The following is a 23,080-nucleotide window of genomic DNA, read 5'->3' on the forward strand; positions in this document are numbered from 1 at the left end:
ATCTACTCTAGATCTGAACCCGAGTGAGAGTGTTTGGGACTTTGGGACTGTGCAGTCACTCTCCATCATCAATACAAAATCTGTATGAGGAATAATGACACACTGAAGATCTGTGTGAGGAATAATGACACACTGAAGATCTGTGTGAGGAATAATGACACACTGAAGATCTGTGTGAGGAATAATGACACTGAAGATCTGTGTGAGGAATAATGACACTGAAGATCTGTGTGAGGAATAATGACACACTGAAGATCTGTGTGAGGAATAATGACACTGAAGATCTGTGTGAGGAATAATGACACACTGAAGATCTGTGTGAGGAATAATGACACACTGAATATCTGTGTGAGGAATAATGACACACTGAAGATCTGTGTGAGGAATAATGACTGAAGATCTGTGTGAGGAATAATGACACTGAAGATCTGTGTGAGGAATAATGACACACTGAAGATCTGTGTGAGGAATAATGACACACTGAAGATCTGTGTGAGGAATAATGACACTGAAGATCTGTGTGAGGAATAATGACACACTGAAGATCTGTGTGAGGAACAATGACACACTGAAGATCTGTGTGAGGAATAATGACACACTGAAGATCTGTGTGAGGAATAATGACACTGAAGATCTGTGTGAGGAATAATGACACACTGAAGATCTGTGTGAGGAATAATGACACTGAAGATCTGTGTGAGGAATAATGACACACTGAAGATCTGTGTGAGGAATAATGACACTGAAGATCTGTGTGAGGAACAATGACACACTGAAGATCTGTGTGAGGAACAATGACACACTGAAGATCTGTGTGAGGAACAATGACACACTGAAGATCTGTGTGAGGAATAACGACACAATGAAGATCTGTGTGAGGAACAATGACACACTGAAGATCTGTGTGAGGAATAACGACACACTGAAGATCTGTGTGAGGAATAATGACACACTGAAGATCTGTGTGAGGAATAATGACACACTGAAGATCTGTGTGAGGAATAATGAATGACACGCTAGATCAGGGGTGGGCAAACTGTGGCCCGCGGGCCACATGTGGCCCGTTTGTCTTTATAATCCAGCCCGCCAAACATGCCAAGTAATATTTAAAAAAAAACATTTATTTATGTATTTTTCCTTCAGGCATCTTGTCTGCATCCGTCTGCACTTGTATCCTTAGTAAATATGAGGTGAAAGGAATTGAATAATAGATTCAGTAGCCTATATTTAATTTAATTTTTTTGACAATGTTTTGACAAATTTTTCACACCAATGATGGAGGGCCGGCCCTCCGCTACTTGCCTGGAAAATAATTGCCCACCCCTGCGCTAGATGGAAGTAAGTCTTTAATATTGCAGAAGCTTATTGAAACTACAGCGTTTGGAGTTTTTATGCAGTTTAGCAGAGGACATTTTCCTGTCTGTGGAGGAAATAATAATCAATTCAAATTGCAATACTTGTTGATTGCGATCCATCTGGCAGCCCTGTCCTTATTCCGTGTGGCCATAAAATAAGAAACGTGTATCTTGGAAAGGTTTGAAATATCTTTTGTGCATGCGCCGCTGGCCATTCATCCTCTTTTGATTAATGTTTGCTTTCGTGAGCTCCACTTGAACCTCTCACGCTGTCGTGTTTGAGCTTTAATCCACTGGAGGATCAGACATCGGACCAATCGCAGCACGGCATTGTGGTTTGGACCGAAGCCAAATGTGAAACGCCAAATGTGAAACGCCAAAGCAAAAACGAGCCAAACTCTGAAACACTGATGTACGCAGGCGGCTGTCGACTCAAACCGAACTACGGACTTTGTGCTTCTGTGAATGGGGAAACGTCTGTGCTTTTCCCTCCTACTTTTGATTTTGCCTTTTCTTTTGTAGTAATGCTCCGGCCAATCAGGTTGAGGTATTTCACAGAGCTCCTCCTTTTCCCTCAGGATAATGTGCAGAACTCCATCCAGAGGGAAATGCAGATCAGTCTAGCTCCTGCCCGTTAATTACAACATGGTAGAGTGTTTGAAAAGAAGGAAAAACAATATCTTGCATAATTCCCCCTCGTCTCTCAAAATACAATGTTCGTAGAAATTAGCTTTTCTAAAATTCACGTCAGGTTTGAAACCGGGAGTTGTGTAATTGTGCGGTCGAACTTTACTGATAGACGTGGACTGAATCCTTTATTGAGAACTGCACTCATCTCTAGTCCTTAAATTAATTTTCAAAAGCCTTTGAATACACAATGTAATGCACCGTGGCCAACGCTATTATCAGTGCAAAATACAGCTCCACTGCCACTGAACGAACGCGACTCCGTGGAAAACCAATCGAGAAGAAAACGACAAAGTAGAATTATTCTGTGGATTCAATTGTGCCGTATTTCAATTTTGGATGGATTTTTTTAAAAGCAGCTTTTACGAATACAAATCGCTGAAGACGTTTATAACCGTAACTAAGAACCCCCTGCGTGCCCCTAAAGGGTTTGAAGTTATTTAGTCTGGACTCAAACCAACACCTCTTAAGTCAATTAATTCAGCCTAATTGTGGGTCGGGCTGTGAACTTTTATTTTTTGACAGTTTATTTGAGTATTATTGATATGTAAATTAGCCGTGTGCAAATGTAAAGAGGTGTTAGTTCTTTACGCGCGCAGAGTCCCATTCCTTTGTTAGTAATAGCATTGGAAAGGTGAAAAATAATGGTCACAAAGAGCTTATTTCATATCAGACTGTTTCCGTGTTTTGTCTCAGAGCTGCTAAAGTCTAATAATTACACCTTTAGTCAAACGTCTACAAGAAAAATGGTGTTAATGATGCATAAAAGGTTTGCTGTATGTGAATATTAATATCAAAAACTGTCTGCTGTTTAGGGGAAAAAACACTATGACGCTTATTTGAACATAGTTTCATATGTAGTGCCAAATGTATTTGTTTTAATTGTTATTCATTCTGCCAAAACCAACTTTATCACTCTCTCTCTATGTGTGTTTGTCTGTGTTTTAACTGTAAACTAATTATAGCTGAAATTAAAATGTAATAGTACCGGCAAAAAAAGGAAACCACCATTACTTTTAACGTCACAAATGAATCAGCAACAAAGTGTTTTTGTGAGATTCAGAACAAGACCATCTCATGAACAGAATTCTCGAAACAAGCATGATAAATAAATAGAAATAAATTGAAACAAATTGAAATAACATTAGTACAATAAATAAAATAAAGAAAAGAAAAAAATCAAATTAATGAAACAAGCAATAATAGTATTAAAACAATAAATCAAATCAAACAAGTATGAATAAAAATAGTGTTTGCAATTGGAAGCAGTGTAGTAACATGAACCGCATCCAGACGCCGACGCTGGCGCGGCGACGGCCAATCAAAGTCACCCGTGTCTCTCCCTGTAACATCGAAACCGTCTGCTCCGCTGCCGCACCCTCGGGAGAACCCCATTGTTTCTGTTTACACGCTTTGTACTGATCTGGCAGCCCCGGCGCGCTCCCCACGGCTTTTTGCGCACGTTTTCAGATCGACAAGATTCAGCCGCAGGTCCACTTTGAAGCGCGGCGCCAAAAACACAACAACACCGAGTTTTATCATCCAAAAATGAGCTGACGAGAGGAGGAACAATGTGGTTTGGATGAGGGAGTTTTGGAGACGAGTGAAATGCAGTGTTTTTTTTATTTATTTGGCTCTTTTATGGTGATCCATTACGTGAATGAATTAAAGTTTTCCCTGTTGGCCAAGAATCGTAAATAATTGTGACATTATGATGTTTCAAAATCCACAAATGTTATATATCCTGCTACATTTTTCCATCCACTGTTTGCAATTGGCAAGTTTAACTTTACTCTATGACGTGTTAACACATTATATAACCATAAAACATATAATATAATGAATCAATTAAACAAAAGTGTATTATTTTAAATAAAATCCAAGGTAAAATCAAGATTTTACTAGCCGTTATTTGTGCTGGCCCTTCTACGTCCAGAACTGAACAGGTTTTGGAATCTGGTACTTCAAAAAGAAAAAAGAAAACAACATAGCAGTAATGTAGAAAAGCCTTCAAGAAAAAAATACTTTAAAACGAATGATGGTCTGTGATACAACATTCCCTCTACAAAAGCCTCTGAACACCTTGGCTCTAATGAGGTACTGAACTGCTCTGAGGCAGGCTTTTAGATAGACGCCCGTCTTCCCGTATTTTGGACAGGGTATTTTAAAATGTGGACGGGCATTTTTGAGTGCAAGGACGGCCAACAGTACGCGCGCCGCAGGCGCACACGGCGCACGCACAGTACCCGTGCGCTCGTTTACGGCGCACAGCGTTAAAAGCGCCGCTTTATTTAGTACAAGCGTCGGAAAATACGGCGCGATACGCCGCTCCTAAGTGGCGGAGTGTGATCATAATTTTGGCTTTCCATATTCGGCTCGCGCACAAGTCAGCAAAACTAACTTGTAAACAAAGATGGGGCAAGTTTCAGTTACAACTCCTCCCTTTGGGCAGGACCAATCAAAGTCCTGCTGCTCGAAACGTTTCCACGGCTTTTGGATGGAAGTCATTACGTCCCGATGTAACCTTTGAAACCTTTGAAACCTTGACAAATGAGGAATTAAATAATTTTCTTTTGAGGTATTATTAAACTTTTTTGATACCCGTTATTTTGTGGTGCCTGTCTCTTATGATTCCACGAACAAACTCGACCACGGCCTGCAGAGGATAGAAGGGAAACATGGCAATAGTGGAAGAGGTTATTAATCCATTGTTACACAAAACTAATTAAAAAAACAAGGCCAGCATGTAAACAAAGGCAGGGCAATGTCAGGTTAAAACTCCTCCCTTCAGGTCAGGACAAATCTAACTCACTGCAGAATGAAGTCCAGTTTCTCAGGCCAGTACCATCAGATTGAAAATTACTCTTGGAAGAGGAAACATCTTGAGTTCACAAGCGACTTTTGAACCGTTTTCTACCTTGGACCAGTCCCGGACAAATGAGGGATTATACTGACCGAAATCATAGTGCTTTTATGGAAACACACCATATTTTTGACCCTTCTGAAGTAGCTCCAGTATTTTTTCACGTTTTGGGGGGACGTACAGTACAAATTACAGCCAAATCATGAAAATGCACAATGCCTCATTCATCCAATGCATTTCAATGACTCCACAGACTGGCACAGGTGAAACATTTCAAGGTTTCTTTAGGTCTAACCTATTTCTCATTATTTCAGCGATGCCTTCAGGGACCTGCGTTAAACTGGAACAAATATTCGGCCCCTCGCTCTGGCTGTATGTCGTGCAGGGTTCAAAAGTCGAGGACGTGGTGACCCAGTGCTTGTCTCAGCCTCATAAATGTAATCATAAATGCCTCGAGCTGCGACTTGTCCATTAAAATTTCATGCTTTTGTGTCAAAGTCCAGCGAATATATTCTGATATGAGGTGTGAAATTGTTTATGTATATATAGTGTATATAGTGTATACAGCGTGTACAATGTTGATGCCATTAAAACCAAATATCCATGGCTTTCAGAGTGATGAATATCTATCATCAAGTCATAAGAAAATATGATTACCTATATCACCTATAAACAGGAAGCTGAAACCCACAGATAGTTTTTTAAATTGCATTAGTTGTCTGCAACAAAATAGACCTTTACAGCTCCAAAATTGTTGTAGCATTACGCTGCTTCCAGTCGTCCTCAGAGGTTTTAGCTTGGACCTCGGAGAGACGTTTTCTCTGAGTTTCTGTGTTCTGGTTGTCAAGTCGGAAAAACAAGGACCAGCACAGTACAGCCGCGACTCAATTAAGTACTAAAAAGGACAAAAGTGCTCAAATCATCAAAAGTTCGATTTATTAACCCAGAAATTGTTATTACATTTACAGTTTGTACCCTGTAAATCAACGTTCGAGAAGGACTTTCTGCTTTTGATGTCATTGGCTCCGTGTGGACGTTAGCGACATTAGCATAATAGAGCAACACATTTGTAAATGCAGAGGCTCATCGGCAGCACAGGAGCAGGTTCACAGACAGCTGGTGGACAGCAGAGAAACTAAAAGGACAATCACTCAAGGAATATCACTAATGAAGCTGTTGGATGTTTAACTTTAACCAAATGCAGGGTGCAGCCATGTTGGATTGAGTCACTAGGACAAACTCAGGGTTCTCAAATGTTGCCCGAGTTTCCAAGTAGGTGGTCCAGTCTGAACCTGGAAAATTCTTCATGGAGAAAAGCAGGTAACGCATCTATCCATCTATTTTTTTATACCTGTACTTCAATAAATTCTAGATACATTTAATGTCATATTGATTTCTGATAAAGCAATAATATCTCCTTGGAGATGAATGAGCAGGTGATGGACCCAACCAGAACAGTTATGGGAGCGGTGCAGTGTGGATGGGTGCGGTCCTGTGGTGTTTCCACAGCGCAAAGTGAGCCGTACCACCCCGTTTGAGGGGTCCGAAGAAGGCCACGAGTGGTACTAGCCTCCACGGTTTAGCGCAAGATTATTGGACTCGGGTGAAAACTAAATGGAAAAAAAAATCAGGTATCAGTTATTAGCATCCGCTATTTACCGTTTACGGTTGTTGGGCTCGCATAAAGAGACATGAAAATGAGGTACAGGTAAGTGTACAAATAAAAAGCTGAAGTGAAAATGGAAGTTTACCATAGCTTCAAGTATTCAAGTATAGACACATTCCTTGAAAATAGCTAGAGTAAATGCCCTGAATAAAAGTACAGTCGACTTTTATAACCTGCAGTATTTGTGACAAGATTCTTACTCCCGACACATGTTTTATCAGTGCTGCTCATTACCGACGATGCGCCTCCAAACCCAAATGTCACAACAGTTGCGGTGACGCTGGTGAAGATCTACTGTGAAGCTATTTTTAAAACGCTCTGTTGTGTGTGTGTGTGTGTGTGTGTGCGCTCGACCCGCTCGGAAACGGCACCGCGAGTGAGTGAGCTACATTCATTCTGACTGACATCGCGCCGCTGTAACAAGGAAAAGTCATCAGGAACTTGGAACCAAAACACAGCGCACTTGATTGGGCGCACACACGCAATCTCTCCTGCTGCCTGTGAAAACGAAGCATCTCAGAGTGTGAAGTTTGTCGGGCAATAAATCCCGAAACATTCATGTATTTTTTAAGGAAATGTCTGGAATTTGTTTTGGAACAGCCCTGAATTTGAACTCGGAGCTACTTATTATCCAGTATTTTCTTCTCGCTTGGCTTTTTCCTCCATGTTTTATTCTTCTTTCTTCTTTGTTCATTTACAACACATATTTGTATGTCGTCGTTCCAAGTTATTCCAGAGGGTAAATATCTAATCTAACGTTAAAAAGATTCAAACTGATCATTGAGAAATTGAAATGATTGGATCTAGATTGTTTTTCGCCCATGGGAAACGATAAAAGCATTCAAGAACAAGGACTTTCACTACACTTCCTTTAAAAACTTTCTTTCCCAAAGGCTTTATTTGACAGGACAGATGTAGCGGGAAATGGGGAGAGAGTGGGAAGAGACATTCGGTCGACGTAGTGAAGCAAACCCATGATGCCGAGATGCAAACATAACCGCTTAAACCTCCACACCACCGGCGAACAGGACAAGGAAATGTGAGGGGCGGCTAAAATGACTTAGAGTTATTTAAATGAAAGTTCCAAGACGTAGTCACTGATAAAATGATCAGATTCAGCATTTCTGAATTAATCTTTTGGATATTACATATGAAGATGCCGTGATCAGTAAGACCGGGTCATATGATCACGCTTTGATGTCATCACATTCTGAAAGTTGCGTAGGACCTCCAGCCGTAGGACCTCCAGCTGTAGGCCCTCCAGCCGTAGGCCCTCCAGCTGTAGGCCCTCCAGCCGTAGGACCTCCAGCCGTAGGCCCTCCAGCCGTAGGCCCTCCAGCCGTAGGACCTCCAGCCGTAGGCCCTCCAGCCGTAGGCCCTCCAGCCGTAGGACCTCCAGCTGTAGGACCTCCAGCCGTAGGCCCTCCAGCTGTAGGACCTCCAGCTGTAGGACCTCCAGCTGTAGGCCCTCCAGCTGTAGGACCTCCAGCCGTAGGACCTCCAGCCGTAGGCCCTCCAGCTGTAGGCCCTCCAGCTGTAGGCCCTCCAGCTGTAGGACCTCCAGCTGTAGGACCTCCAGCCGTAGGACCTCCAGCCGTAGGCCCTCCAGCCGTAGGACCTCCAGCTGTAGGCCCTCCAGCTGTAGGACCTCCAGCTGTAGGACCTCCAGCCGTAGGACCTCCAGCCGTAGGACCTCCAGCTGTAGGACCTCCAGCTGTAGGCCCTCCAGCTGTAGGACCTCCAGCTGTAGGACCTCCAGCTGTAGGCCCTCCAGCCGTAGGACCTCCAGCCGTAGGACCTTCAGCCGTAGGACCTCCAGCCGTAGGACCTCCAGCTGTAGGACCTCCAGCTGTTGTTTTTGTGTTAAAAAGGTGCCTATGAACTCAAACCCTATGAACTCTAACCCTGAGAACTCTAACTCTGGATGGCCTTCTTCAAGTGCAAGAGCTTCACACGTTGGATGTTTTGAATGTAAATGTGTATCTTCTTACTTGTGTGCCATCATGCAGAAAGCATGGGCTTATTATGTCCTGAGCTCAAGTGATGTTCAGCCCCCGTGTGAGGACTGACTGGGGAAAGAGAGCATTTTCCTAAGCTGCTCCTGCAGCTCGGAACTCCATTCACGTAGACTTTGATTAAAAAAAACAAATCTTATAAAACCTGAAAGAGGTCTCGACCTCATTGGCTTCTCACCTGCCTCATACAACTGAATACCCTACACAGGCTTCACTATTCTAAAGGGAAAATCTGTCACACTTTCTCCTTGCTAGAGCGAGAATAAAATGCCTTTTGTGATACATTTCAGAAAATGTGGCAACCCTTTGAGTTCTATGCGGTCTAGTGTATGACTAATAACTGTTTCTACTCGAGATGTTACCAATAATTTTTGTTTTCAGTTTATTTGACCTTCTTTTGTTTTCTATTTGTAAAAACAACTCAAGCTTTATTGATATTGTACAATTTATTTTGCAAACTTTGTATGGCTCAATACAAACAAGACTTTCTATTGAATAAATTCAGGTGATTCTATCGCACAGTCAACATAACTTTCCCTGTCATAAATCCAGGTAGTTTCATTCTTCATTGCGCCCTCTGTCGCCGCGTCCTCTTCACCTCATGCTCCCGTCTTTGCTCGCCATTGCAGAAAAAAAAGCTGTTGCGTAACAAATGGCCCGCGGTCGAAACTGCGGTCGTGGCAGCCTGTATTAACCAATCGTGCTTGTGTCCACAGGAGCCGGGGAACGGAGCGGCCAAACCAGGCGGCGGCATCCATCACCGTGAGTACACTTATACCCGGCTGACCAATTCGCCTTTTTCACAGTCCCAACGCGCCTTTTTCACTGTCGCAACGTGCTTTAGTCGCAACATGCTTTTTTCACAGTTCCAACGCGGCTTTTTCACAGTTCCAACGCGTCTTATTCACAGTTCCAACGCGCCTATTTCACATTCTAAACACGCGTTTTTCACAGTCCCAACGCGCCTTTTTCACAGTTCCAACGCGTCTTATTCACAGTCCCAACGCATCTTTTTCATAGTCCCAACGGACCTTTCTCACAGTCCCAACGCGTCTTTTTCACAGTCCCAGTGCGCCTTTTTTACAGTCCCAACGTGCCTTTTTCACAGTCCCAACGGACCTTTTTCACAGTCCAAACGGACCTTTTTCACAGTCCCAGCGCGCCTTTTTCAGAGTCCCGCCATTTGAACGTGACTCTTTGCGGCTTCTTTTGCTGTGGCTCGGCATTTGATTCAAATTGGTAGTAAACGCACTTGATGATGAACCGTAGCGGAGAAACTGTGTCTTCTTGAACTGAGAGCTTTTGACTTTTAGTGATGCTGTTGTGTGAATGCTTGGACAAACTGCGCGCAATATGAAAGTGGTAATTTTTGCTAAAAGCCGTTTGTGTTTTTCAAAGCTGGGTTACCTGACTGTGTTCATGTAAATGAGCGTCTTTTTTTCTTCCTCAGAAAGTGTAGTAAAAAATTGGACGATATAAGCTATTTTGGGTTCGGACCGATGTTTATTATTCTACCCAAAATTATGTCATTTGAATTTAGGACGAACTCACCAATAAACGAGCTTGTGTGGTCATGTAAAGAAAGATTTGTTGACGTCTAATTCTAAGCCTGATTTATTGTCGATTTAAGTCTAAAAAATTAGGCAAAATTGGAATGTTTAGGCCAAGTTTAAGGCAGATCTGGTTTATGCAGAGAATGAATCCAAAATCCTCTCTGTAATTAATGTCAGCAAAATTAACAAATAGATGTCCCAAACAAACGCATTTTTCCACAGCAGATTCATAATTTCTATATGAAAACATGACGTGAATAAAATCTTGCGATGCATTTTTTCTTTCATTTATGTGAGTAAACTACAGGAGAAATTTCAAATTGATATGTTTAAATTGAAGATGTTTTCCTGCAGCGTCTTAAATAAACGCCTTTAGCCTCTGGTTAGCCTCCGCTGCACAACGACAAGGTCCTGGGTTCAACTCCCGGCTGGCGTGGGGCCTCTCTGTGCGGAGTTTAGAGGAGAATATTTATGAAATGTACATCTTCCGTCACATCATTATTATCATAACCTTGCCAGTGTAATAAATGTCTTACTGCGCTTCTTCTTCGAAGATTCTCCAATAATTTTAAGTGAGTCACACAAGCCGACACGCAGACAAACGACATAGTTATTCCAACTTTAATCTTCTATAGTGGCAAACCCCGCGTATATATTGCCCTGTCAGCTTTATATTGGTCGTAAATGACGCCGGATGCAACTTCTCCGATTCCCGTGGCTTAGCGGGCTCCATTATTGAAAATAGTCCTTTGCTACGGATGCGGCCGTTCCAGAAGCATTAAGGAGTGGGTTTTGCTGACTGAAATATTTGTGTAATGTGGTTTTTATGCTCGTCTCGGCTCTTTAGCTCATGGCAGTGTCTCCAGGCTGTGACGCTATGGCTAATGCTACGGGTTTACATGTGTCTGAGCGGCTGCCGGTGATGGAGCCGGAGTTTTGTTGTCGCTGTGTTTGTTTTGTTTTTTGGGGGTTTTGTTCACATTTGGCCCGTCACAGTAACAAATCTTAAAGTATGAAGAGCAGCTTAAATTTTTCAAAATATCACGATAATCTGTGATAATTAAATTAATTTATGCCTCTGGAGCAAGGTAAATCTCTGTCTTAAGAAACACTTGGCCAGCATTAAAAACATAAATAGCAAATTAAACATTTAAGGTGTTAGTTTAACCATTTACAACTCAAAATGTTAATATTTCCACTCTAGTGCAGAAAAAAGGCACACGTAATAAACACTGAGCCTCATTTATCACTTATTGAACGATTAGTCAATATTAATTATTGCGAATGGCCTGATCACCAACTAAACTGGGACCGAACCTGGAAATTGATCTGGACTAGATCAGGACTAAAAGAACCAAACCAGGTCTGCATTAGGTCTCAAACTGGACATGTAAACGCACCTTGTGTATATGTATATGACGTAATATGTATATGCTGGTATTTGACTTGAAAAACTGTACTGTAAATAATCATTCTAGATTTTGAATTTAAACATCTGCTTCCACACTTTTAGTGTGTATTTGTGTAAATGTATTTTTACCCCAATATATCTTTGTTGTGACATATCTATGATATCTTTGCTAACTAGACAACTAGAAATGACCTTTGATGGCATTAGCAATTTAAAATGAAATTTGTTTTAGAATTTCCCGGCTTTCCAAATTGATGTGTCGGTTTTGACACATTTAGAATAGTTTTGCAACTGCTTTAAACAAATTAATCCTAAAACAAACTGAATTTGGAATGGACAAATTTGATAAACTTAAACTAAATGGGACTTTTGGATTTATTGTGCCTTAATTTTTATTTGTCATTATTTCTTTTTTAATTTATATTTCAAGTTTTAATTTTATGCTGTTTGAAGCACTTGGCGAACGGAACGAAGAACGCTTCCCGTCCCGCGTTCCTCTCCCACCACACGCGTCCCACATCAGAGGAGACATTTCAAATGCGACCAGCCGGATGATGTAAGCCCGCGCGCCGTTTATTAATTGATCGATCTTCGTGAACACTCTTCGGCGGATGTTGAAAGCGCGGTAAGTGTCTGTCTTGGATCGCTGTTTGGCTGCGCTCTTTCCTTAGACGCTCTCTGGAGACTCATTATGTTCTGCTGCGTTCACTAAAGCGCAGTCCACCAGAAAGACTTCAAAGACTTACCAACCAAAGACGGGCAACTCTATTCTAAAGAACAACACAGGAAAGGCCTTGTAACTGGTTTCATTTATTAAGGCGCTCTGGCTTTTTAAACAGTGCAGGTTGTATGGTCCTCAGTCTTTTGTATTTATTTTAATTTATATGACCTTTCTATTGCTATTCTATGGTAGGACTACTGAAATCAAATTGAGAACTAATTTTGTTTCTTTTAATTGTTTTGTGTTTGCAGAAAAAAAAAGAAAAGCTATGTGTGAATTTGAAAGCTATTATTTATTTATTTATTTATTGTAATTTAAGTTTTTAATACAACAAAAGTAGCATAAGGGCAGTACAATCACATAACAAAAATAGCCACTCCACATTCACACACAAAAAGTCAATACAACTAAAGAACAAACAAGTTTCTAGTGTGTGTTTACTGGGCCGCGGAAATCTCTTTTGTCAAACTAGGTTTTGGCGCCATCTGCAGTCTTCAGGACGGTATCCCAGGTGTGTGAGAGTAGAATGGCCCCCTCGTCCCGGTTCATCCGCCTCGCTCCACCACTGATCGCCACTTTGGTTGTTTTGGTTTAAGGGTTTTCCAGAGAGAGGACTGGATGTGAATGATGGTACAGAATGTTTATGTTGGCCATTTTCTGGAGTCACTTTGTGAACATCCGCCTGTCCACGGACCACAGGGTTAAACTGACACTTGTGCTACAACCTGGTACGAAACGAGGAAAGAATAAAGAAGATGTGATTTTTGATAGAAAATAAATAATTACAATTCCTCTTGACTTTTGCTGTTGTTGACCAAAATTGGATTACTTACACACACTAAAACAATTTAAATAACGTATTAATTGGTCTAAGGAAGCTATAATGTTTAGCTTTCATGTCGTTCATTGATCTTTAACACATATTGCTGTCGTTGGAGTCTTTCCTGTTGTTCTCTCCGTTGGGTGAGTTCAGGTCTCCCTCTCCTTTGTGTTGCTCTGGCTTCAGGTTTAGATGCGTTCTCTTGTTTCGTTTGCATATCCGTTACCGTGGCGCTGTGAGCATGTGACGTCGCTGACATTAATCAAACTGGCCCACTTTTGTGGCTGAAATGCAGATGGAGCCTCACACGGCTTTGGTACAAACAAGGCACAGTTAGAGCACGACTCGAGCCCCCGGGAGTTTGTCAATTTACTGCAGAACATCCTGAGTTCTCCTTTAGTTCAAATTTGCAGTGAAAAAAATTAAGAGAGATCGTTGCTTTTTATTCATCTCTCAAACTAATGAGATAAAACGTGACATGAAAAAACTGAAAAGATAAGACCACCATTTGAAAACATCTGTATTTAATCAGGAGTGGTTCAGTCGTGAGAGTTTTTGCTCCAATCCCAGATCCAGTCCCAGATCCAGTCCCAGATCCCGTCTCAGATCCAATCCTAGATCCAGTCCCAGATCCAATCCTAGATCAAGTCCTAGATCCAGTCCCAGATCCCATCTCAGATCCAGTCCCAGATCCAGTGCAAGATTCCGTCCCAGATCCAGTTCCAGATCCAGTCCCAGATCCAATCCTAGATCCAGTCCAAGATCCCGTCCCAGATCCAGTCCAAGATCCAGTCCCAATTCCTGTCCCAGATCCAATCCCAGCTCCAGTCCTCGATCCAGTCCAAGATCCCGTCCCAGATCCAGTCCAAGATCCAGTCCCAGAACCAATCCCAGATCCAGTCCCAGATCCCATCCCAGATCCAGTCCTAGATCCTGTCCCAGATCCAGTCCAAGATCCAGTCCCAAGATCCAGTCCCAGATTGGATCTTGGACCGGCGTTTCCGTGTCCGATCACCGGCTCCACCACGAGCGGCACGCACCGCCACGAGCCGCACGCGGCACTGCTTCTCCTCCGCTGCACCGGCGTTTCCACGTCCGATCACCGGCTCCACCACGAGCGGCACGCACCGCCACGAGCCGCACGCGGCTCCGCTTCTCCTCCGCTGCACCAGCGTTTCCACGCCCGAACACCGGCTCCGCGCTCCCGCACCCGCCGCCCCGGAGGTCTGTACCTGGGCGAAGGTGTGGCCCCAGCCCGCCACAGGAGCAGACACGGAGAGCGGGGCACCGGCTCCACCCGGAGAAAAGCAGCCCCATACAACCAAGGTACAGCCCCTTTTCTCTGCTTTCCCGCTCCACAGACGGGGGCGATCTGGTCACAAAACTGGACTCAAATGCGTCTTGATTGGGCTAGAGCAACGCCGGCGTCTGGTATGTGGACTGCCGCTTCTGTCCCAAAGTCTTTGTTTTGTTAGTCGTTTCCATTGTTTTGTTTTGTTCCCGCGTCTCTGTGTTGTCTTCTGTCTACATCCCTGTTCCTTAACTTCATCGGACATTACTGCACCGTCCATCGCTCATCTCCTCCCTCACTCCTGGACTATCTACTGCCCTAGCCGCCAGCTAACAGCTGGCTTAACACCTGCTGAGGTCCGTCATGGTATCGCGGGGCCTCCCTGCCGTGCAGACAAGGTCTGGGGCAACCAATGCCACTCACTCCACCAGCTTCAACACCCGGTCCACTGCTGCTTTTTCACAACTCTCTGCCCACCAGCTTCTAGTTAACCAGCTTCTAGCCACCGCCAACATACTAACTGGATTACTCTCATCTGCTGCTACGTTCCATCTCCTCCTCGGACTATCACTCCCGCGCCTCCAGGCCACCGCTCCACCAACTTCTCGCCTACTCACCTACACCGCTGCTGACCTTCACCTCCTCAACCATAACCACCGTCTCCCAGCTGCTGCTGCCTCTGCAGCTAGCTCAGCTGGGATCCTTCGCCGGCCCCGCTACATCCACAGGGGCTCTGGTCTCTCCCATAACCAACACTCCAACGACGGCTCACCTATCCCTTCACTCTGGACTAGTTTTCGCCCCCCCGTCACCCCCACCTGCCGCACTGCCAACCTCAGCAACCTCCGCCCCCCACCCCTGCGCCCCCATCCATCTCCGCGCCCCCATCCATCTCCCTTGCACTGCTGAACTGCCGCTCCCTCTCCAACAAATCACCTGTTATATCTGAACTGCTATTGGACAATAACATTGATCTGCTTCTCTGTGAAACATGGCAACAGCCCCTGGACTTCTATGCTCTCAACCAAGCCACTCCCTCCAACTACACTTACACTGCCAAACCCCGCCTCTCCGGGCGTGGGGGAGGTCTTGCTGTTATTCATAAAAAATCTACATCCATCACTGAACTGAACCTCAACCTTCCATCCATCTCATCATTTGAATACCTCGCCTTCTCCCTCCCCAACTCTATCACCGCTATCCTGATCTATCGTCCCCCAAAGCCCCACCCCTCTTTCCTCACTGAATTGTCTGAACTCCTCACCATCGCATCCTCTCTCTCTGCCCGCCTCCTATTCACTGGTGACTTCAACATCCACATTGACTGCCCCAACGCCCCACTGACATCCGACTTCCTCTCTCTCCTGGACTGCTTCCATCTCACCCAACATATTGACTTCCCCACCCATACCAAAGGCCACACTCTGGACTTAGTCTGTTCCTCTCTCCTACCCATATCTCTCTGCTTTCCCCGCTCCACAGACGGGGGCGATCTGGTCACAAAACTGGACTCAAATGCGTCTTGATTGGGCTAGAGCAACGCCGGCGTCTGGTATGTGGACTGCCGCTTCTGTCCCAACGTCTTTGTTTTGTTAGTCGTTTCCATTGTTTTGTTTTGTTCCCGCGTCTCTGTGTTGTCTTCTGTCTACATCCCTGTTCCTTAACTTCATCGGACATTACTGCACCGTCCATCGCTCATCTCCTCCTTCACTCCTGGACTATCTACTGCCCTAGCCGCCAGCTAACAGCTGGCTTAACACCTGCGGAGGTCCGTCATGGTATCGCGGGGCCTCCCTGCCGTGCAGACAAGGTCTGGGGCAACCAACGCCACTCACTCCACCAGCTTCAACACCCGGTCCACTGCTGCTTTTTCACAACTCTCTGCCCACCAGCTTCTAGTTAACCAGCCTCTAGCCACCGCCAACATTCTAACTGGATTACTCTCATCTGCTGCTACGTTCCATCTCCTCCTCGGACTATCACTCCCACGCCTCCAGGCCACCGCTCCACCAACTTCTCGCCTACTCACCTACACCGCTGCTGACCTCCACCTCCTCAACCATAACCACCGTCTCCCAGCTGCTGCTGCCTCTGCAGCTAGCTCAGCTGGGATCCTTCGCCGGCCCCGCTACATCCACAGGGGCTCTGGTCTCTCCCATAACCAACACTCCAACGACGGCTCACCTATCCCCTCACTCTGGACTAGTTTTCGCCCCCCTGTCACCCCCACCTGCCGCACTGCCAACCTCAGCAACCTCCGCCCCCCCACCCCTGCGCCCCCATCCATCTCCGCGCCCCCATCCATCTCCCTTGCACTGCTGAACTGCCGCTCCCTCGCCAACAAATCACCTGTTATATCTGAACTGCTACTGGACAATAACATTGATCTGCTTCTCCTCTGTGAAACATGGCAACAGCCCCTGGACTTCTATGCTCTCAACCAAGCCACTCCCTCCAACTACACTTACACTGCCAAACCCCGCCTCTCCGGGCGTGGGGGAGGTCTTGCTGTTATTCATAAAAAATCTACATCCATCACTGAACTGAACCTCAACCTTCCATCCATCTCATCATTTGAATACCTCGCCTTCTCCCTCCCCAACTCTATCACCGCTATCCTGATCTATCGTCCCCCAAAGCCCCACCCCTCTTTCCTCACTGAATTGTCTGAACTCCTCACCATCGCATCCTCTCTCTCTGCCCGTCTCCTACTCACTGGTGACTTCAACATCCACATTGACTGCCCCAACGCCCCACTGACATCCGACTTCCTCTCTCTCCTGGACTGCTTCCATCTCACCCAACATATTGACTTCCCCACCCATACCAAAGGCCACACTCTGGACTTAGTCTGTTCCTCTCTCCTACCCATATCTAAGCCCCACCCCCTCCCCTTCCCACTCTCTGATCATCTCTGCATCCTTTTCTCCGCCCCCCTACCCTCGCCCCACAACCCCAAAAAACGCACCATCACCTACCGCAATATCAAGTCAGTCAACCCCCTCACGCTCTCCCAGCTCATATCCTCTGCTTTCCCCCCTGACTCCCCCCCCCTCTTCCCCCGACGACTATGCTGTCATGTTCAACACCACCCTCTCCGACTCCCTTGACTCCCTAGCCCCCTGGAAAACCTCCTCCGTCTCATACATCAACCCCACCCCCTGGTACACCCCTGAACTCCGCACCATGAAGCAGACTGGCCGCCAACTCGAACGACTCCTCAAAAGAACCCGCCTCACCGTCCACGCCGAAGCTTTCAAATTACACATCTCCTCCTACCGTGACGCTCTCCAAGCCGCCAAATCTGCCCACCTCTCCACCCTCATCAACAGCTCCCACCGGAGCCCTCGCACCCTGTTCTCCACCGTCAACAAGCTGCTCCAGCCACCGGACATCACTCCACCCTCCTCCCCTGACTTCTTCAACTCTTTCCTCCTTGCCTTCAATGACAAAATTTCCAAAATCAACAGCTCCATGACTGCCGTCTCCATTAACTCCATCACCACCCCCACCCCTGCCCCCCCCTCCCTGACCACCCACCCTTCCCTCCCCTCACCACCTTCTCCTCTGTTAACTCCTCTCATATCATAGACCTCATCACCGCTTCCAAAACCACCACCTGCGCTCTCGACCCCCTCCCAACGACTCTAACCAAGGCCTGCCTCCCTGCTCTCATCCCCCATCTCACCACCCTCTTCAACCAGTCTTTATCCCTCGGCCATGTTCCTTCCATCTACAAACTGGCCTCCATCACCCCCATCCACAAAAAACCCACCCTAGACTCCGCCAACCTCTCCAACTACCGCCCCATCTCCAACCTGCCGTTCCTCTCAAAAACGCTGGAACGCATCGTCGCCGCCCAACTTCACACCCACCTCCAGTCAAACAACCTCTATGAACCCCTCCAATCTGGCTTCCGCCCACTTCACAGCACTGAAACAGCCCTGGTCAAAGTACTCAACGATCTCCTCACCTCTGCAGACTCCGGGGCCCTCAACATCCTGTTACTACTAAACCTCAGCGCAGCCTTTGACACTATAAACCATTCCATCCTCCTACAAAGGCTGCGCCAACTGGGTGTTGAGGGCTCTGCACTTGACTGGCTCACATCCTACCTCACCAACAGGCAAGAGTTCATTTCCCTCTCCGGTCACTCATCCACCCTCTCCCCAGTAACGCAGGGGGTCCCCCAGGGCTCAGTCCTCGGCCCCCTCCTCTTCATCTGCTACATCTTCCCCCTTGGTCACATCCTCCGCCAACTCAACCTGGACTTTCACTGCTACGCTGACGACACCCAGATATACCTCACCACCAAATCCACCCAAAACCCTCCCCTCAGCCACATCGAAACCTGCATCTCTACAATAAAATCATGGCTCACTCTCAACTTCCTCAAACTGAACAGTGACAAAACAGATCTCCTCCTCATTGGCACCAAATCCACTCTCAATAAAACTGGTCCCTTTTCACTCAGCATCGACACCTCGACCATCACCCCCTCTACCCTGGTACGCAATCTCGGTGTCATCATGGACCCCACCCTCTCCTTCACTCCCCATGTCAGCCACATCGTCAAGACCTCATACTTCCACCTCCGCCGCATCGCCAAAATCCGACACTGCCTCACCCTCCCCGCTGCTGAATCCCTCATCCATGCCTTCATCTCCTCCCGCCTCGACTACTGCAACTCCCTCCTCACTGGCATCTCCTCCCATTCCCTCTATAGACTCCAAATGGTCCAAAACTCCGCTGCCCGCCTCTTCACCCACACCCGGTCCCGTGAACACATCACTCCCGTTCTCCGCTCTCTCCACTGGCTCCCCATCAAGCAGCGCATAAACTTTAAAATACTCCTCCTCACCTTCAAAGCTCTTCACCACCTTGCCCCCCCCTACCTGTCTGACCTCCTCATCCCCCACCGCCCCTCCCGAGCTCTCCGATCCTCCTCCTCTCTCACCAACTGCACCAACATCCCGACTCAAAACTTTTGGCGACAGAGCATTCTCCCGAACAGCACCCCGACTCTGGAACTCCCTCCCCCAACCTGTCCGCCACTCTCCCTCACTCACAACATTCAAATCCCGCCTAAAAACATACCTCTTCACCCAAGCCTATGACCTCCCCTACCCCTAGCCTCCTCTACCCCATTGCCTACTCTTCCACCCCCTGTTACATCCCCATCTTTTTCTCTCTACTTCTTCTGTCTTGTTCATTTTATCTGTATATTAATGTGTATTGTACGTGTTGTCCACCCCTGTCTGTAAATACCCCCCCCTTTTTTATTATGTTTTTTTATTATGTTCAGCGTCTTTGGGTCACTGAAAAGCGCTATATAAATAAAAGTTATTATTATTATTATTATTATTAGATTGGCAGCCTCACGTCTAGATGTCCACCCCAGGGCAGCTGTGGCTACAGAAATACCACTGTTGAGTATGGAAGGTTTGCAAACAATTTGAAAATATTAACAGCGTCCTGTTGTGAGTTAGCGAGGTCACTTGGTTCATAGATCTCTATGGCAACAGGCCCTGAACTCAACCTTCTTCAGACGACTCTGACCAATTAGACGAGAATCCGGTTCCTTTAACTTGTATTTGATCTCTTCTTCCCTCGTATACGATTGTGATTGTGATTGAAGTACACTGCTCTTTCCTTTTTTAAACCAGTGATAGAGCCACAGCTGGATCCACAGACCAGATGCACGCACTTGGCATGAATGTTTTGAATAAAAAGTCAGATGCCCCGTCATTCACACGGCCGTAACCAAGCTTTGGCTCTAACAGACCTTCACGAGCTTCTCAACATGGAGCCACAAACTACAGATTATAAATATAATAACATACTATACTATAATAACTACACCTTAATCCGCCATAACAAAGCATGACCCAAGACTTGTGTGTGTGTGTGTGTGTGTGCGTGTGTGTGTGTGCGTGTGTGGTGAGAGACAGAAAAGAGAGATAAAAAGACAGAGAGAGGGCGCAGTTGTAAATCAGCCGTGCAGCATGGAGGTGGAGGTGTTGTTGGAGGTGGAGGTGATAAATCTGCGGCTGAAGTTTCATGAGGCCATAAAGATCAGGCTGCGAAAAGTTCAGCGAGACGTTCAGGACTTCATCAGAGGTATGAGCTGCAGAAACAGGCCCAGCTTTACGGGCGCCAGATCCAGATGACAATATCCTGCTTTAAAGTGCTGTACATTTCTCCATCCTCAGGTTCTCACAAAGTTACATATGGAAAAGGAATTACAGTCAATGTCCGCGTTAAAATAAGAAAGACAAAGTGGCTCTAAGAAAAGGGATTTTTTGGACTGGTCATTAATTCATTAAAGCAATTCTGAATTAAGTGTGTTATTTACTGTACAGGCTGTGTTTACTTATCACACTAAATCAACACTGTAATTCAACTCCAAAAAAATTCGAAATCTCGCTATTATGGCACTTTAAATCATGTTTATACAAATAGATAGCAGGGAAAAAAGACTAAAATAAAGGCATTTATTTCACTATGTAGCTCATAAAGCACTAAATTGTCAACAACAACCACAAAAAGTCGGCTCTGAGTCATACCAACGCTGACCACCAGGGATCTCACGCGCATCTGCTTTAATTTGACTTCTTCCTCTGTTATTTAAGCCATTAAAGGTGCATTCTGTAGCTTTTAATTCAAGGGAAGCGTTTGCAGGAACGATGCATGTTTTTTGAAGAACAGCACTCTTGATAAATATGTTTAAAACTTCTTAAAATTCCGATGTACCAGTGCAGGTGCAATTCAGTTTTTCTGTATTTATATATTATTTTTGTCAACCTCACTTTGTTTCAGTCAACTCAAACGTTCAGTAAAGAGTTTTGACAGCAGCAGCAGCAGCAGCAGCAGCAGCAGCAGCAGCAGTAATACTCCTCCTCCTATTTACCCTGTCTTATAGTTTAAGACAATTACAGTAAATCCGGCATCAGAAGCCAAAACTAGAGCGTCTCAGCTTCACAATGAGCCCAGACGTTTGCTTATACTCCAAAGGGTTCAGACACAGCTTCAGTGTGAATCATTTGATCTTATTTAATCGGCCTGAATGATGCAGAATGAACATTAACTCCATAATGTTTCGCAATAAGGCGCTGCATTTGACTCTAATGCGCGGGGAACATTTGGACATTGATCTGGGGTTGATTGTGCCGCGCGTGTTGTGCAGAAGCCATCGACCGCCACAGTCAACGCCGCTAACAGGCCCTGATTAGCCGCGAGCTAAAGGCCACGCTTGACGTATGGTTGGGTTTTATTGAAGACGTCTGATTTTCATGTGAGAATCACGTTTAGGCCTGTTCAAACCCAAATGCCACACACACATTAGGCTTTTTATTATATCTCAGGTCAAAGCAGGACAAAGATATTCGTCTGTGGTTTTTTCATCGTTTTGGATTTTTGGAGGCTAACGCTAACGCTTGCATTAGTGTGTGATTAGTACCGTGTTTTTTGGCACTTTTTCTGAAACATTTCATACATCCGGCAAAATGATTAGTCACTTCAGTGGCAAAACGGTTCAGAATGTTTGAAGAATGTAACAAAACTTAAAACACGCTTGTAAAAAGGACACTTTGTGGTTAGAATATAAACAAAACAATCAGATTTATGAACTTATCGCACCATCATTGAGACTGTAGTGTGACCCCTGTGTGTTCTGTTGTGTGTTCTGTTGTGTGTTCTGCGGTGTGTTCTGTTGCGCGGACGGTTGCTCAGTTGGCGTTTTGTCGGACATTCTGTCGCGTGTTCTGTCTCTTTGGTCAGTGTTCCTGGATCAGATTGTCCACCTAAAAATTGCACAGACGGTAGAACATGCAAAGAGCGTGTGACAATTGCGATCTGTGTTTAAATACTTCAATCATTGTGTTTTTGGTTCTGCAAAGTGGGAGTTAGCACCAAAACTGGGAAGGTAGTTTGCAGAAGTTTAAGTTTCTGGGTCTCTGTCTCTTTCCTTCCCCCGTGGCCTCCCCCTCTCTCTCTCGCTCCGATGTCTCGACTGCAGCTTAAGCCCGATCTCCACTCGCTCGTCCTCTCTTTCCCTCCCCCGTGGCCTTCCCCTCTCTCTCTCGCTCCGATGTCTCGACTGCAGCTTAAGCCCGATCTCCACTCGCTCGTCCCTCTCTTTCCCTCCCCCGTGGCCTCCCCCTCTCTCTCTCGCTCCGATGTCTCGACTGCAGCTTAAGCCCGATCTCCACTCGCTCGTCCTCTCTTTCCCTCCCCCGTGGCCTTCCCCTCTCTCTCTCGCTCCGATGTCTCGACTGCAGCTTAAGCCCGATCTCCACTCGCTCGTCCCTCTCTTTCCCGCCGCTTCAGCCATCACAGACGACGGGTTTATGAGCTGAGAACAAAAATGATTGCTTTTGAATTCAGACGATATGCTCCCTGCCCCTCTCCTTAACTCCTCGCTCTCTTTTCCTCCCTCCCTCGCTCCTCTCCCCCTCTCAGCGCAAACAGACCGTGGCTTCCTTGCCCTTTTTGATAAATGGCTGTTCAGCGTGTATGTATCCACTGTCCAAAAAAACTATCAAGAAGATTTCAAACTCTTGGTGTTGTTTTGTAGGTACTTTCGACGGGGTTGGACTTGTTTACTTCCTGTGCCAAGTTTATCTAACGTCTTTTAAGGTGTTTCTAACTGTTTAAGATGACATAATACTCACCGGTGGAGAGCGTGATGTCAAATGTC

At 45.7% G+C, this 23,080-nt stretch overlaps 1 protein-coding gene across 1 annotated transcript in view; it reads left to right on the forward strand.

The window, feature by feature from the left end:
- Positions 1-23,080, forward strand: part of fstl4 (follistatin-like 4) — a 257,455-nt gene that overhangs the window by 22,507 nt on the left and 211,868 nt on the right. The window contains exon 3 of the mRNA XM_072446065.1: positions 9,303-9,348. Within this exon, the coding sequence (XP_072302166.1) occupies positions 9,303-9,348 (46 nt within the window). The remainder of the gene's footprint in view (positions 1-9,302; positions 9,349-23,080) is intronic.

Source organism: Eucyclogobius newberryi, unplaced genomic scaffold (assembly GCF_026437365.1).
Source record: "Eucyclogobius newberryi isolate DKJ021-1_F unplaced genomic scaffold, fEucNew1.0.hap1 SCAF_15, whole genome shotgun sequence".
Classification (NCBI taxonomy): Eukaryota; Metazoa; Chordata; class Actinopteri; order Gobiiformes; family Gobiidae; genus Eucyclogobius; species Eucyclogobius newberryi.